Below are 15911 nucleotides of genomic sequence, written 5' to 3' on the forward strand. Positions count from 1 at the left end.
AATGCCGGGTTCTATGGCATCTATCCGGCAGGGAAGCGAGATAAAGAAAAAGGAGAGAGAGGCATTTCCAGAGCGCTCGCTTTTTTGACTCACCTCCCACTGCGGGCAGGGGAGGTGTCTGGGCTACTTTTCAAGTGCAATAAAAAACTCTGAATTTTGTTCCCGCTGTTTAGTTTTACTTCCTGCCGTAGCACTTACCCGCTTAACACCTCCAGCAAAAGTAAACAAATCAGCTCGTAATTTACCTATGATCTCTGCTCTAACTTGCCTTTTTTATATCCAGTCTTTTCCTTCTGAGTTTTATGTATATAAGTCAGATATGTGGCAATGTGGAAACCTGCTGACTTTATCTGTTTCCTACCCTGCACACCTCCTTAAAATGAAAGAAATCCAGATAGAGAAACATACACACACACCAACCCACCCACAGCAACTTGATAAAAATAGAGTCATCCCTGGAAAGTGAAGGCAACAAGTGACACCGATACCTTTCAGCTAAGCCAGGTGTGTCAGCTTTTATGAATGCTAGAGGGTTTTAATGCACAGGAAACATCTCATCATTATGAGATTACTGGGACAGACCAGTAGGTATTCATTGTCACTGAGCTGTCACTGGTGAAAAGCTGAGCTGGGGAAGACAGAAAAACAGAAGGAAAGACAAACTCATATCTGTGACCAGATGCTTCCAGGTACATTCCTGAGTGCAGCTGCAGGAAGGCAAGCTTGGATCTTTTCTGCAAAGCAGGCAGTAGAGCAGCCCTGTCAATATTCCCTGGGATCAGCCTGCAGATTTACAGTCCCCTCTTCCTGCCCACCCTGAGACACAGAGGACAGGGTGAAGCAATCTTAACGCAGTGCCTCAGTTTAGAACTTGCTTCCAAAAATCCAAGTAGAAACAGAAGCAGCCTGTAGCTGTGATATGTAGATGTACCTTCAAAGCCTTTTATGATTCATTCTGAAATGTTTCTAGTAATTACTTCTATTTTAAAAGCGTTAGTTAATTGCATTGTGTGTAGAATCTGTGCCGTAATTGTCCTTCGGAAAGAGGGAGAGCACAGACAGTAAAGATTGCTTATTAAAATTAAGCACACTGTGGGCGTTTATTTCAAAGTATAATTACTGAAATAAACAGTTGTGTTTATTGCAGGGCGCAGAGCCGCACACAGAGACGGGTACAAACATGCCTGTGTGAGAAGTTCTGCATGTTGGCTCTGTCAGCTGCTTGAGAGAATTTGCAGGATCCTCTATGTTACATATAATATACAGACTACTACAGTTACAAAGATGGTGTTCTCTTGAGGGCAAAAGGACTCCTCTGAAATTGTTACTGCTAATCATTCAAGCTTCATAGGCAGAACCCCATTCTGTGGTAACTTCAGCTGTTACCACTTCTGCAGTGTCTGCTCAGAGCCGCAGAGTTCATGGGAGAGTTCAGTCCACTGTAACAATGGAACAAGAAGAAACACACTGTTTGAAATTAATTTAAAAGCATTTCAACTGTTTCCAAAGCAGTGTTTTCCCCCTTGCTAATGATCCAACATAATTATTGTAAACATCACAGAGCAGATTCCCTAGACTGAGAACGGGCAGGAAACATTTCTTCCCTTGGGGCATTTTTTCTCTTCTAAAAGGTATGTCCCTGAGAAGAAGTACAGAGAATAAAATTGCCTCTTCTACCACAACTGCTGGAGTGCATGTCATTGGGATTTCTTTATGCTGTGGTATTATCCAGAGATACCATCAGCACTTGAGGCCCTTGTGTTGGGGGACACAGCAGTAAAGAGATGTCCTGTAAAGATTACAGCCTGCTTTAACTTCTGTAAAACATACCTGGTTAATGTGAAAATGACTGGTTAAGGAATTCACTCCATTCTGATCTCAGTGTTTCTTGTTCTGTGCATTCTGCAGATCGCGTTCAAGTTGGCTGTCGAGAGCTGAGATCCACCAAGTACATCTCAGATGGCCAGTGCACCAGCATTAACCCCCTGAAAGAACTGGTGTGTGCTGGAGAATGCCTCCCTTTGCCACTGCTGCCCAACTGGATTGGAGGAGGTTACGGAACCAAGTACTGGAGCAGGCGGAGCTCGCAGGAGTGGAGATGTGTCAATGACAAAACTCGCACTCAGAGGATCCAGCTGCAGTGCCAGGATGGAAGTATAAGAACCTACAAAATAACTGTGGTCACAGCCTGCAAGTGCAAGCGATACACCAGGCAGCACAATGAGTCCAGCCACAACTTCGAGGGAACCTCTCAAGCAAAACCCATCCAGCACCACAAAGAAAGGAAAAGAGCCAGTAAATCCAGCAAGCATAGTACAAGTTAGAAGTCAAACATCTTCTGCTCTCTCATCTCCCTCTCCTTGTGCCAAAATTGAACTCACCTGTAACCATTTGCTTTACCATTCTGACTGCTTAAAGACAAGTCTGCCATTGCTGTGTTCTCAGTTGACACTACATGCTTATTGCTTTGACCAAAATCAAAAGGGGCATTCTCAGCATATGGACTTTTTGGGTGATTTTCCAAATGCTCAAGATGTGGAATAATACAAGCCTTCCAAAACCACACTATAAACTTTTACAATTTCTCCAGCCATGGAAGAAAAGAAAATTTGCCAAGAGTATTCACTGAAGTCAATTTTGTAAAATGATGCTTTGTTGTGTGTTTTCCTGAGAACATTTATCACATCTATTGCCTTTTATATCATGTTTTATGATCTTCTGGCAACAGCTTAAAATACAACACTGTGTATCTGCTTTCAGATTAATTCTAAAAAAAAGTGCTTTGCATGCTCACCTTTCTCTTATCTCAGTATACCAAAAATTAAAATATGCATGGCAGCAATCAAAAAGTAAAGCTGAACAAACTATTTATTTGTTGTTGTAATTATTTAATGAGCTTTTATGTGTATTTCCCTTGAAAATTTCCTTATGTTTATAGCTTTTCATATGTATCAAAGTATTTTCCTATAATTTGGGGCTGGATTAGAACATACATTTTGTAGATAATGTAAAATAGACATTTTAGCATTTAGGTATATATATTTTAATTTTGAACATTCATAGACTTAGGTGTTATTTTGACATAGCAACATACAACCTGTATTTTTCATTCTTCATCTTGTATTATTTTTGTTTAAAAAGTGTGCAATCAAAAGACAGATGACTTCCTTTCAAATTCATTGGTTTCTTTTTTTTTTTTACAAAAATAAACACTGCTAAAAATGGTATTGTCTGGATCTCTGTATGAAAATGCATACATTTCAACCAGTCACAACACTTAAACTTAAAAAAAAAAGGGAGAATATTATTTGGTTTAAAAAGTCTATCCATAAAATTTAACAATGAAACAATCTTTCTCAATGTAAAAATCTTATATGACCATTTAACAGATGGTGCTTATTAATGGTCCAAGTCAGGTTCTTATTTAACAATTCTCAAGCTCTAGATTTCAGAAGAAGTGTCTATTTGAGAAATTTTACTAGCTAGTGAGACACCACCATTTTTTTTCTTTTCATTAGTAATGATCAAGTCAGTATAATGGTATAAATTACATTCATTTTTTCTATAGAACCAATGGAGTCCTGCACTTTTATTCATAAATTATTACAGAATGTATCAGAAAACTAGGAATTAATCTACTTTTCAACACATAGTGCATGAATCACCTGTTCTTAATCTTTCAAGCTGTATTTAAACACTGTGGGCAAGATTTCATCATGGGATTCTACTGTTCTTAAATCATTAACTTTTACAATCCATTTGCACCCAAAGTAAAAATTACACAAGAGGAGAGTAATGAAAAATCTTACCTGATAAGGTCTCACCCAAGTTCTCTTTGACCTTCTTTTTATCTCATCCTATTTTGCATTTTAATGCCAAAAGATTCACCATGAAGTTCTTGGCAGAGATCTTGGTCATTAATGTAGAACTGTTTGAAAATCACTGCTGCTGCTTGACTTGACTTACTGAATCCTAATTTTTATTGACAAAATGTAATGATTTTTCCTCAAAGTTACTTTCAAGAATTCACTTTAAAATTTGCCATATGTAAAAGAGAGATTTTTTATTCAATTTTACGTGATCCACATGGTAGTACAGTTAAAAACCCCCATGGCATTAATGAACTAGTTGTTTCAAATTCAATTTTGACTTTGAAAATATCAAAATTATGAGACCAGAGACCATTTATTCTTAAATTCTCTGATCTTAAAGGTGCTTCTTTTAAGCATAAAAGGAGAGATGATGAATAAAGGAGTTAGCAGGGAGAGAACTGAAATGACATTGCTGCTGGGCATATCAGTTCAGCAGACATAGAGATTTTCTTTTTATTATTTTAACAGACATTTCCAACTCGTTCAATCATTTCATGACAGAATTTTTTTTTCCAAGTGCCAAACATCTATTTATTTTAAAATTGCTATCCAGCTACTTATTCAAGATCATAAAACACAAAATATTGAGATAATGGATTGAAATATAACCAATTTCAATGCCAACAGTCACTAAAAATCAGTAAAGCTGTTCTACCTGTTCTGTGTTTAACTTCCAGAAATAAGAAGGGTAAAAAAACTGCATATCTTGCTCATAACTCTTCTTCAGTCAATGAAGTTGGTCTGTAGGAACAAAATACATGTTTAGTATCAGTTTACATTTAGAAATAGGGATAATAACTTCTAGATTGTCCTTTTTTGCAGAATTACCCAAAGGGGAATAATCTGACACACTTCTGCTAAAATGACTTTGTGAAATTTTGCTGGACATGCTATGGAAAGACCATGGGGCCCATTTCTAAGTCTGGCATATTTGAGGGAACATGAGGGGAACCAGCAGGAGCTATGTCCATCAGCAGCAATTTAATTTTGATGTGCCACCTGAGTTAGTTAAGGTCTCTTCTTTGGCCATGAGTGGCCTTTTGTGGAAGAGATCTGCAGGAAAGCAGCACTAGAAATATGTTAATGTAGAATTTTCTGAAGGAATAATGTTAATCTGGGATGCAGCTTGTAGCTCTGAATGCTTCAATGTGGCCTATACAGTCTGCCTTCTGTTTCATCCTGCTACATGTGAACCCACAGGGGTCTGTCCAAGGATCCAGACAAAAGGCATTACACAAGTACATCTAACTGTTTTCTTGTGGAGAATGTCTAACATGTAAAGTTGCAGTGGGCAGGATATGGGCCATTGTTCTTGTGGAGGTCAGTGGCCAAAGTTTCTCAAAGACTCAGTGGAACAGTATTTCTTAAACTGAAATAATTTTAGACAAGATACGTCTCAAGTTTGCTTCCGAGTTAAAAAGGAAAGACAAACATGCTAACCTAATAATTCTATCATTTCTCATACTTGCTTCTTTAGAAAACTAAAAGTGAATAAATTAGAAATAGTCTGTTAATCTGCCATCACTATTTCATTACTTTTGAGTTGATGAAATCTGCTCCCAGCTAAGGGGTAAATTGTTTTATAATGAGTGGAAATCAATTTTTCTTAGACATTACTAGAAACAAACTTAGCCAGATGCTGATTGTTTTGATAGCATGGAGGCACTCAGAGGCACACTTCTTAGAGGCAGTGGGAGATAGTATGTGTCATTAAGACATTTATCAACTGTGGAAGTCATAAGGGCCTGACATTTGCAATCTAGACTAGAAAGGCCCTTAACAAGTTTATTTATTCAGTTATTTAATAATAGTAACAAATCTGCTGCTCTCACCTTTCCAACAGCCTTGGAATCAAAATCACCCAATCCAAGCTCAGTCATTTGTTTGGAAATAAAGCAGACATTTGAATAACAGCCTTCAAAATACCTAACAGATTTCTGCTAATAAATCACTTTAGTCCTTCTAACCTTGACCTTTATATCCTTCCTGAAGAAGTATAACATTAATCAAGAAAGGACTGTTCAATACATTCCACTGTGAGAGTCTTGTTGCTACAGTATTAACCTGGAGGTGTTCAGTTGAAAATTATAAGGAATCCTTAGAGTTGGAAGGTATCCTATTCTCATGATGCATTTCCTTTCCCGGAGGCCAGGCAAGGGGCTTTGATTTTAAGTTCATTGACATACATATAAACATCACTCCAGGCTAAACCTGAAAATTCTCTAGAGATTTATGAGCTAAGCAGACATTCTGTCACTGGATTTGCTAATTTTGCCTGAACGTCGCCCCCACAACAAAAAGCCTGTCCATGCATCTTTCTGAAAGACATCCAGCCTTTCAGCTCACTCCTTCTGTGAGTTATGTGGACTGACACACTAGGAAAGTGTGATTTACAAGAGATATTGCCTACCACTGAGTTAATATTCAAACATCTACCTTACTCAGTACTTCCATGACAAGAAAATACTCTTAATTTTTAATTAAGGCTTATTGAACAACATGCCTTGAAAATAAATAGTATCTACTAATTGCCAAGAGAAATCTTTAGAAACACTGGACTCTAAATCCATTTTGGGAGTTGGCATTTTCTTACCTCCCTTTGGTTTGACATGAAAAGTGAAAAGAGGTGATGTTACATTACCTGAAGTTCAGGCTTTCTTAATGCTTCTTTGCAACCACAAAGAAATACAGAGGATGTCTTACTAGAAATGAAAATCTGGACAGCTTCTTTAATAGGGATGATTGTGGAATATGGTATTTCTTGAATGTAATGGAAAATGAAATAAAATAAAATAAAATAATTCAGCTATCAGAAGAGAGGCCTAAATCAAAATCCCCTGAAATGATAATATAGTTCTGTTTACTAAACTGCAATGGCAATTCCTGTCAAAAAGTGATTTTTACTACTATCTGCTTAAGTAAAAAATACTAAATCACAAAACACTTTGTTTTGAACACTTTGTTTATTTCTTGTCCCCTGCTCTATTTTAGTAGTTGTACAATAGCGTATAATTGTCTCATTGTTTAAACTCTTAGCTGTTCTGAATTACATTACTACAGCACACTTACTTTTTGATACATAAATATTTAAAATCTCTTTTTAGAATATCTGGATGCATTATTTTTTAATTTTGACTACTGAGAAGAAAAGCAATGCTGACTTGGCTTAGGAGTTCCACATTTAATTTGTTTTGTTGCGCCCAGTGAGAAGTGACTTAGTGAAGAAGCTGTAAAGCAACTTAATAAAAGCATAAACTATTCTGTGAAGTCTGGTGTTTGGTTGGATAAAGAAGAGCTATCCAGGCACAGTCATTAAAACTCTTTTACATAAAACAGTGGAGAATTGAGAGAGGGCCTAAGGAGAAAAGTACTTGCCTAGCCCTACCACAAGAACAGCCACTGAGAAGTAGAGTGACCATTCAAAAACACTCTGCAGCACAAAGACTTTGTTTGAATTGCAGCTGAAGCAAGTTTAAGCATCTGTGGCTTGTTAGATTATTATTTTATTTATTTGCTTATTTATTTATTCATTTACTTTGGGATGGGTTGGAGAAACCCTTCTTAGACTCCCTATGGCCATTAATTTGGGATGGAGAACAGAGGTCTGAGTGTTTCTAAAATGCAAAGCTGCAAAAATTTTGGTTTTAGCAAGGAACACTTGCTTTTGGTGTATTTTTGTTGTCTTCATTGAAAAAGCCTGCTGAAATTCTGCTTTTGTGCATCTTTATTGCAATTTTTATGACACTAGCCAGAACAGCTTATAGCACCTGGGAACTGGTTGTATCACTGCACTGCATCTGTTTTCAGATATTGAAATGCCTGAACCTGAGTATGTCTAGAAGAGGAGAAAGAAGAGAAGATGGATCAAAATAAAGGAACAAAATGGCACGTGGAGGACTGCATATGCTGTGTGTTCTTCATTTTCTTCTGTCCTCACAACTTTTCATGAGACTTCAAAAGACTTACTCCATCTGCAGATTGCCAAGCCCACTAGCCCATGAACATTGCTACCCCTGGGATGTAGCAGACTGTCAAGTCTAAATACATATGGCAGAAAACCAGGTCTGACTGTCTCTGTGCCTTCACTTCCCATGCAAAGGGAAGAATGCACAGCACAGTGTGTCTGTCCTGTTCCACACTGAGCCAGGGAGACTTTAGAATCTGCCATCTTCCCAGAAATGTACATTCCACTGCACTGTCCATATCTTCTGATGGTGAGTGACCACAGCCTCCTATTTCTGAGGAGAATGAATACTGCCTAAGCTGACAAGATTCATGCACAGGTTTCTTAGAAAGCTATCAGTCTGCCACATGCCTGGATTTCCTTGTTGAAGAATTTGGCTCAAAATCTTGCTTACCACCTAGATAAAATACATCAAATATCATATACATGTATAAAATTACAGTAATCTGATTCTGTAAACAAGACCATCAAGAATACACTAGCGAGTTACACATAAAACCTCTTCTAGGTGTTATGCAACTACTGTCCCCATATTTTGTTTTTATCTTTTTGTAATCAGTTATGAATCTTGACATCTCTTCCAGAAGAAAATGTTTGCAACATCTTTTGCCAAGAATAAGGTAAATATTAAGGATTTCCATTTTTGTTTGCTTGATTTAATACTTCTTGGCATAGTCTTCCATAAAAGCCCACATTAGACACACGGTTCAGGCCACTGTCTGAATCTTAAGAACATAGTACTTTGTGGTAGTCTTATCTCAAATACTGCAGTCCCTTGCAAATCTGTTCATTTCTGCCCTTCCCTTTGAAACTTCTGGCTCTAGCAAAATCAAATCCTCTTTCCCATGGTGTTTAAATGACCAGGCTCGTTTCTTTACAATATTTACGTTACCTGTCCCACAATTCCTTTTCATACACACACCACACACACAGGCACAGAAAGATGCATTACTTAATCCATTTTCTGAAGCATTCAATACTGAAGAAAACAAAATATGAAAAAATCAAAGGTATTGGCACAGGTGAGTTCCAGGAAGAATTTTTAAAATAAAATTAGTTGGACTGCAATACTCAGAAAAACAGTAGCAGGATACAGAGCATTTTTCATCAAGTAGTTGGTTTGCATCCAGCTAGATTGGTATGTTGGAAAATGGTTAACCTTTGATGGTTGCTCAGCACTGTATGCTAAACAAGCTGAGTCTCTGTATAAATTGTTGGACAACAGGCAGCCACATTTCTGCAGTTGGGAAAAATCTGTAACCTTGAGCTTTCTAAAAATTGAACAGGATCAAAGGATTGACCCTTTCCAATCTGACATTTTCATGCTAGAACTGCAAAAGTCAGCAAAGGATAAGGCAAAGGACTAGGACTACTGTTTTTAGGAACTACCATCCTGCATGTTTTGTTCACTATAAAGCAACTGTTTGGAAAGAGAAAAATGATTCACAAACATCACCACAAGGCAGACTGCATTTAAGGCACATCCCTTTACCAACTACCAAAAGGGTTAGAAGTAGCACTGAAAAAATAAAAAGAAGAGGAGAAAAAGAACTACTTGCACATGATTGTTTTATCTAACGTATACCATATAAAGAGGCAATGAAGACTAAGTCCAGTTTTCGTGTTGGATTGTACCTTGCCTTGCCTGCTGCAACTTCAGTCCCCAATGGAGTAGTCAGAACCAGTCTTCAGTTACTGAGTAAAAACTGACATGGACAGAATCTCTCCTATATGAACCCTGGCAAACTGATTTCACCTATATTTCTTAGACATAGGGCCAATGAATAACATTCCTGGTATTCTTAAAGTAAGGACCATTATTAACATGACAAGGGATGCAGAAAAAACACTTTCAGTGCAGCAATAAATAGTAAAACTTGTATACATATAAATAACAAATCTGCAAATTGTCCTTGGTGTTATTTGATTGTCTCAGTCACTTAAAGTTTGGTGAATTGTTTTATATTCCTTCACAAACATTCCATGGAAATAACACAGAAGATGGTAAAGAATAAAACACAGCATGATATTATACACACATCAAAATTAAAACAAAGATTCTGAGCCATGAAAATCCCAACTTTATTCCAAATCTTACTTCAAGTCTTATATATTTTCTAATGTTTCATTACATCATTCTATATCACTGGCATCTTGACATCTGTGGCTCAACACCACTTAACCAGTTCATAGACTTTGTCTGCTTTGAATCATCTTGGGGAAAGGAAACTACCATTAGTCTGTCCTTAGAGGTAACTGTTTCTTCAGTCATGACTGGACATCTGTCAAAAATAAACATTTCCCTTTTTACTGACATGACAGGGCACTATCCTAATGGCTGGTGTGGCTCTTATGTGCCAGTGACAGAGGAAAACAGCCACAGCGATTTCTACCCCTCAGCTTGCATGTCTTCATTAGTGTCACCATCCAGGCACTGTGGCAGCCAAAGACCCTAACCCACAGTTCCTATACACAGCACACCACATGATGATGTTAAAGGTGAGATAGGCCCACCCAAGCCTGGCATTACTGAGCATGTGACCAACACACCTACAACCTACAAAGACCCTTCCAGAGCCAAGTGTCTAAGACTAGTCAGCCATTTCTAATGAAAAATTACAAGGGCTCCATCTCATTGCCTGCTTGCCAAAGCACTCCCCAAAGCAGTAGCAGTCTTTTTTCAAATGTTTAACATTTCTGAATTTCAAAAATTCTCCTGCAGTCAGGGAATTTCACTCTCATGAATTATTGGATTACATACTATAGGGTAATTCTCTTATCTTTAAATTCTTTTACTTTGTGTACACAAAATACTAACCAGCTCCTGAAATAACCTTCCTCATCCCACAGGCCTAGATGATTATCAGATAGAGAATGGATAAACACTTCAGGGGAAATATAACATTTTAGGGTGAAGCTTTAAAATACATGCCAAGCATCAAAATCAGTGTATGTCAATTTTTTTCTAGCACTTGTACAGCACACAAGCAAGATGCTTCCTCTCTGTCTCAGGTATTCATAGAAGAAATTTAGCTATCAAAACCTTGTAAAACAATGTCAAATGGATTTACACATGTAAAGCACACAGGACACAACAGGTGAAATGCAATGCATATTTTTCAACGTACCTACAATGACACACAAGCATGAAAACACTCCTCTGTGTTCAAAGGCCACATTTCCTTTACATTTCTAGCATTAATATTCTCTATTTACACTTCAACTATTAAAAATATATATTTTGCAGAATTGCCTATGAAAGAAATAGCACTCAGAATTCCCCTTAGGGATCTGATCTATAGGTGGCTCTACACACATTGTATATAAGGCATGTAAGTCTTTGATATTTGATAGTCAACATTCACATAATTTAAGTTATGCATGTGTGTAACTCCCTTGCTGTGCATGCTGTTTTGATCTCAGTTCCACATACCAATAGGAGTAAATCAATAGCACAACACTTTATCTAAGTATTCCACACATCTATAGCATCTTTCATCAAAGAATGTTAGACCAAGAAATTACCCTTTGCAGTCATATTTGTAAAAATACAAATATAAATACATGCTAATGTGAAATTAGATAAGATTTCCCTAAAGGTGCTAAATATGCTTTGGAAAGAGAATATTTTTGCCTTTTTCAACATTGCCCCATCTATTATACTGCCTCAAGCTCTGTGTTCCCTATGACACTATATTGGCTTGGAAACCACTGTCACCACAGAGCAAATACTTCAAGGCAGCTGCTGTGCAACAAAGACTGAAATAGTGGAGATGTAAGTCAGTCTAAAAGGACCACGTGGAGGACTGATCAGCCCTCAGACTCAGGCAACACCTAGAAAATTGTGAAGAGCATAAAATAAATTGGCACACGATTATTTTTTCTAGTGATCAATCAGAACTGAAATAAAATATGTGGAAAAAAATAAGCATGCTTTCCATGAAGCCTAAGACTTGGAGATCTTGTGCAAAGTGCTACAAACAGGAACAGACATGCAAGATAAAAACTGAAATTCTATCCATTGGGGGGCTTCCTAATCTCTTTAGATAGGCAAGGAACCTGTGTCAGTTTCTGTAAACAGTGACTTCTAGGATTTGAGGCAGTTATTGGTGACTTCAGGAGAGCCAAGATTACTATCCTACTTGAACACAAAAACTGTCTAAAGAGAACTGGCATTCCACTTCCTTCCTTACAGCTCTGGATGTTCATTTTATGGCTTGCCACCACTGAAGTAAAAAATTATATATCTGGATAAAATTAGTGAAATACAATCCTGCAAACACAAGGTTCTGGTTAAAAGCCTGCACAACTGCTCAGAATGCTACAGATGCTATGTTAGCTTCAAGAAGAGCTCTCGGATTTGTAATATTTTTATCTTTATGCTGTTTTTTAGAAAAGATCTTGCACCTCCACAGTATATTGTGGGGTTTTTGTAATTTTGCTTTTACAATTTACTTTAACTTGCAAAATATTCTTCAATTGCATGTATTTCTCTTTAAAACACTAGTGAACCTTGCTGCTTCTCAGGAAAAGGCAAATTAATCTTATTTTGCCTCCATTAAAAATAAAATGCTTCAAGAGTTTTGAAAAAAGGACAATTTCTCAGCTATACCCCATCTACAGAAGACTCAACTGCAATTTTAAATTAAGAAATTTTATTCTTTCACTATTTTTTCCACAAAAGCCTTTCAGAATGATATCTACCACTCCCATAACTTAATGTTCTCTAAAAACCCTATTATGAATTTCAGTCATAGAAACAGATGATCTTTTTCCCCCCAGCAGTCAAATTGTCAGGTGCATTTCACTACTGTAATTTGATTCCAATTTGTACATATCTTCTCTCTCCAATAAAAAAAAAGGAAAAAAAAAACCCCACTTTTCTTTTCAAACATATGATTGGCATATTTACTGCATAATTGCAAACTACAACTGTGGTTTCAGATGTTATACCCCTGCACAGAAATGATAGATGAGCCTGCTCTTTACTTGCTTTGAGGTAAATGCTGCCTCTGTCCCTTTTTATCCAGAAAAAACCTGCAAAATTGTTCTTCCAATATGTGTGAATTTACATTTTATCCACTTCCAATGTTTATGCATGAGCATGCATATATATGCACAGCAACTAAAATATTATATTGATTAAATACAAAATGTATAATGGAATGGAACCAAAGATAAATTATATATTCACAAAGTGTTGCTGCATTCACAAAGTGCTTCACTGCATGTTAATAACAAATAAATATTAAAAAAATGTAAGCCCCCAAATTCCAGTTTTCTTAATTCATGGTAAAACATAATATAAATATATAAGAATGTTAAATATGCTCTTCCTTCCACGTCATTGTCTAAGAAAATAGAAAAAAAAAGGAGAAATAGCAGTAGCAAGTTCAGTATAACCAAGATGCCAAGAATCTGATGGGCTTTTGGAGAAATTACCAGGGGCTATCAACACAAGTCAAGAATCTTTTGACTCCACAGGGACTGTGGAAAGGATGAGAATTTCAGAAACATTTCATGTTCAAGTGTAGCCAAAAGCAGCTTCAAAGTGCTTTTTGGCTGGATTGTAAAATCTTACCATGATATACAACAGATTTGATGACACTGAAGCCTGTATCCACCAAAGTCCATCCATCAAATATAATTTATTCTGGATTAATCAAGTGTAATATCCCTATCATAGTAAGGGAAATGGACTTCAGAGCAAGAACACAACAAAATTGGCACATGTTCCTTCACAGAAATTAATATTAATGAATGAGATGAAGTGGGGAAACACTGGCTGGACAAGAAAGAAGGTACTGGGCACAACAGATTGTGGGTATAGGTGATGACATACAAAACCACAATGTCAAGGAGGAAGGGGAAAGTAGTTCTGAAGGCTGTTTTGGTGTTGGGAATGTCTTACTTACCTACTCCTCAGAACTCATGAACCGTGTGAGAATCCATGGAACTAAAAATAACTTATTTTGTTCCTTGTAGAAAGGCAAACAAGAGGTGTGGTTTTTATGAACAAATACGTGAAGACCTGAAGCAGGAATTCAGAATATGTTACACCAAAAAAAAATCAGAAAAATGGGAATGCTGCAGAATAAGCTTCCATGAACGCATTTGTATAGAACTGCTGCAAGAAAAAATCAGAATCTAAGATGATCGTGGATATTAGAGCTTAAGAAGAAAAATTAATTTTGGGCATCTAATAATAATGAAGTGATGCTGATTCACAGTTCAAGCTTGGAAGTCCTGAAAGAGACAACAGACAAATATATGTCATCAGTCAGGAATTAGGTAGTGAAATGCTTTCCAAGAAAAGAAAATAAAAGACCTGCTAAAAAAGAACATAAACAGTTTAATATAGTTGCTGAACCAGTGGATTTAAAAAAAAAATCCCACATGCTAAACTGTCGTGAAGACAATGAGGCCAGCACTCACTGGGAGGAAGGCAGTTCAATTCCTGGCTAATTCCTTCTCTGGTGAAAAGTCTCCATTCCAAAAGCTTGACACTTCAGCATGTAAAGTGCCTGTGCTGTGCATGACTTTCCTGCTACTGCAGGTACCAAGAATACCTGTGGAGTCTTGCCTTTGCTAGGAGGGATCGCTGCACTCCTATTGTATGACTCCTACTTTTGATGCCTCTGCAAGCCCATATGATCATTTTACTCCAGTCCACAGCTGGCACTGGCAAAGCAGCCCAGCTGGCACATAAACTTTCATGCTTACTCCTCAGAAAGGTCTCTGTATGTGTTTTTCTTAGGTTCCTCTTAACACAACTAGGAGAAACCTGAAAAGCTGTAAATAAGCTATCTTCTCAAAGATAAAAAGACATTTTGCAGACTCTAAAGACTTTGATCATTTTAGGATAGCCTGCATATAAGACACTGAATTTTTTCCTAAAATAACATCAAAGAGGCAAGGGCCAGGGCACTGAGTACCCCCACCTTCAAGCTTGGATGACTGAGTTATGGAGTCCAACTTGTCAAATACAAACACAGTCCTTCCACTAGTAAAAGCTGTTATAAAAAAGCTAGAAGCAGCCCTCTTCTCAACCCTCCTTTCCTTGTTGTGCTTTGGGAGCTTCTTTTAAGCAGTCTTTACTGTTGGCCTCCTATGTCTGCACCTGGTTTGATGCCTCCCTGACCTTGACCTGCACCCACTGGCTCAGCTTCCTGGCTTGCCCTCGCACCTGCCACCTCACTAAGGTCCTGACAATTGATCACCAGGCTCTGCCTCCTCTGCCATTTAATGGGTATCAGCCCTGGGAATTTCCCAAACATGTCTCAGCCATCACTGCTTACAGTAACACCATGAGAAGAGCTGGAACATCCCAGATCCTTGCAGTGAATTTGACTATCACTGAGTTTTACCTGTGGGTGCTGGTTGATAGTGGCTGAAGATGAGCCAGGCAGCCAAGGAGGCCAATGGCATGTTGGCTTGTATCAGAAATAGCGCATGGTAGTCTTGCTATTCTTGGCACCGGTGAGGCCACACCTAGAGTGCTGTGTCCAGTTTTGGACCCTTCACTTCAAGAAAGACATTGAGGTGCTGGAGTGAGTCCAAAGAAGGATGAAGAGGCTGGGGAAGGGTCTGGAGCACAAGTCCTGTGATGAGTGTCTGAGAGAGCTGGGGCTGCTCAGCCTGGAGAAAAGCAGGCTCGAGGGAGACCCCGTCACTCTACACTGCCTGAAAGGAGGCTGGATTCCGGTGGGAATCGGCCTCTTCTCCCGGGTAGCGAGGGATAGAAAAGGAAATTGGCTCAAGTTGCACCAGGGGAGGTTTATGTTGGATATTAAGAAAATATTCTTCACTGAAAGGGCTGACACTAGAACGGGATGCCCAGGGAAGCAGCAGAGTCCCGATCAGCCGTTCGAAGTGTCCCAAAGGTGTGTGGATGTAACACTTGGGAAATGTAGTTAAACAGTGAATACGGCCACGCTGGGTTAACGATTGGACTCGATGACTTAAGACCCAGCCAGCCTCTCGGGCTCTCGCGAACCCGCAGGGCCCAAGGTCCCGTCAGCTTTTCCCTGGGCCCCACTGGCGCTGGGTTTATCCCCCCGCTGACACAGGCGCCC

At 38.2% G+C, this 15911-nt stretch overlaps 1 protein-coding gene across 1 annotated transcript in view; it reads left to right on the forward strand.

The window, feature by feature from the left end:
• The window catches only part of SOSTDC1 (sclerostin domain containing 1), a 3790-nt gene extending 563 nt beyond the window's left edge, over positions 1-3227 (forward strand). The window contains exon 2 of the mRNA XM_005418547.3: positions 1909-3227. Coding sequence (XP_005418604.2) covers positions 1909-2324 — 416 coding nt within the window. The 3' untranslated portion in view covers positions 2325-3227. The remainder of the gene's footprint in view (positions 1-1908) is intronic.
• The last annotated feature ends 12684 nt before the right edge of the window (positions 3228-15911 follow it).

This window comes from Geospiza fortis, unplaced genomic scaffold (genome assembly GCF_000277835.1).
Source record: "Geospiza fortis unplaced genomic scaffold, GeoFor_1.0 scaffold138, whole genome shotgun sequence".
Lineage (NCBI taxonomy): Eukaryota > Metazoa > Chordata > Aves > Passeriformes > Thraupidae > Geospiza > Geospiza fortis.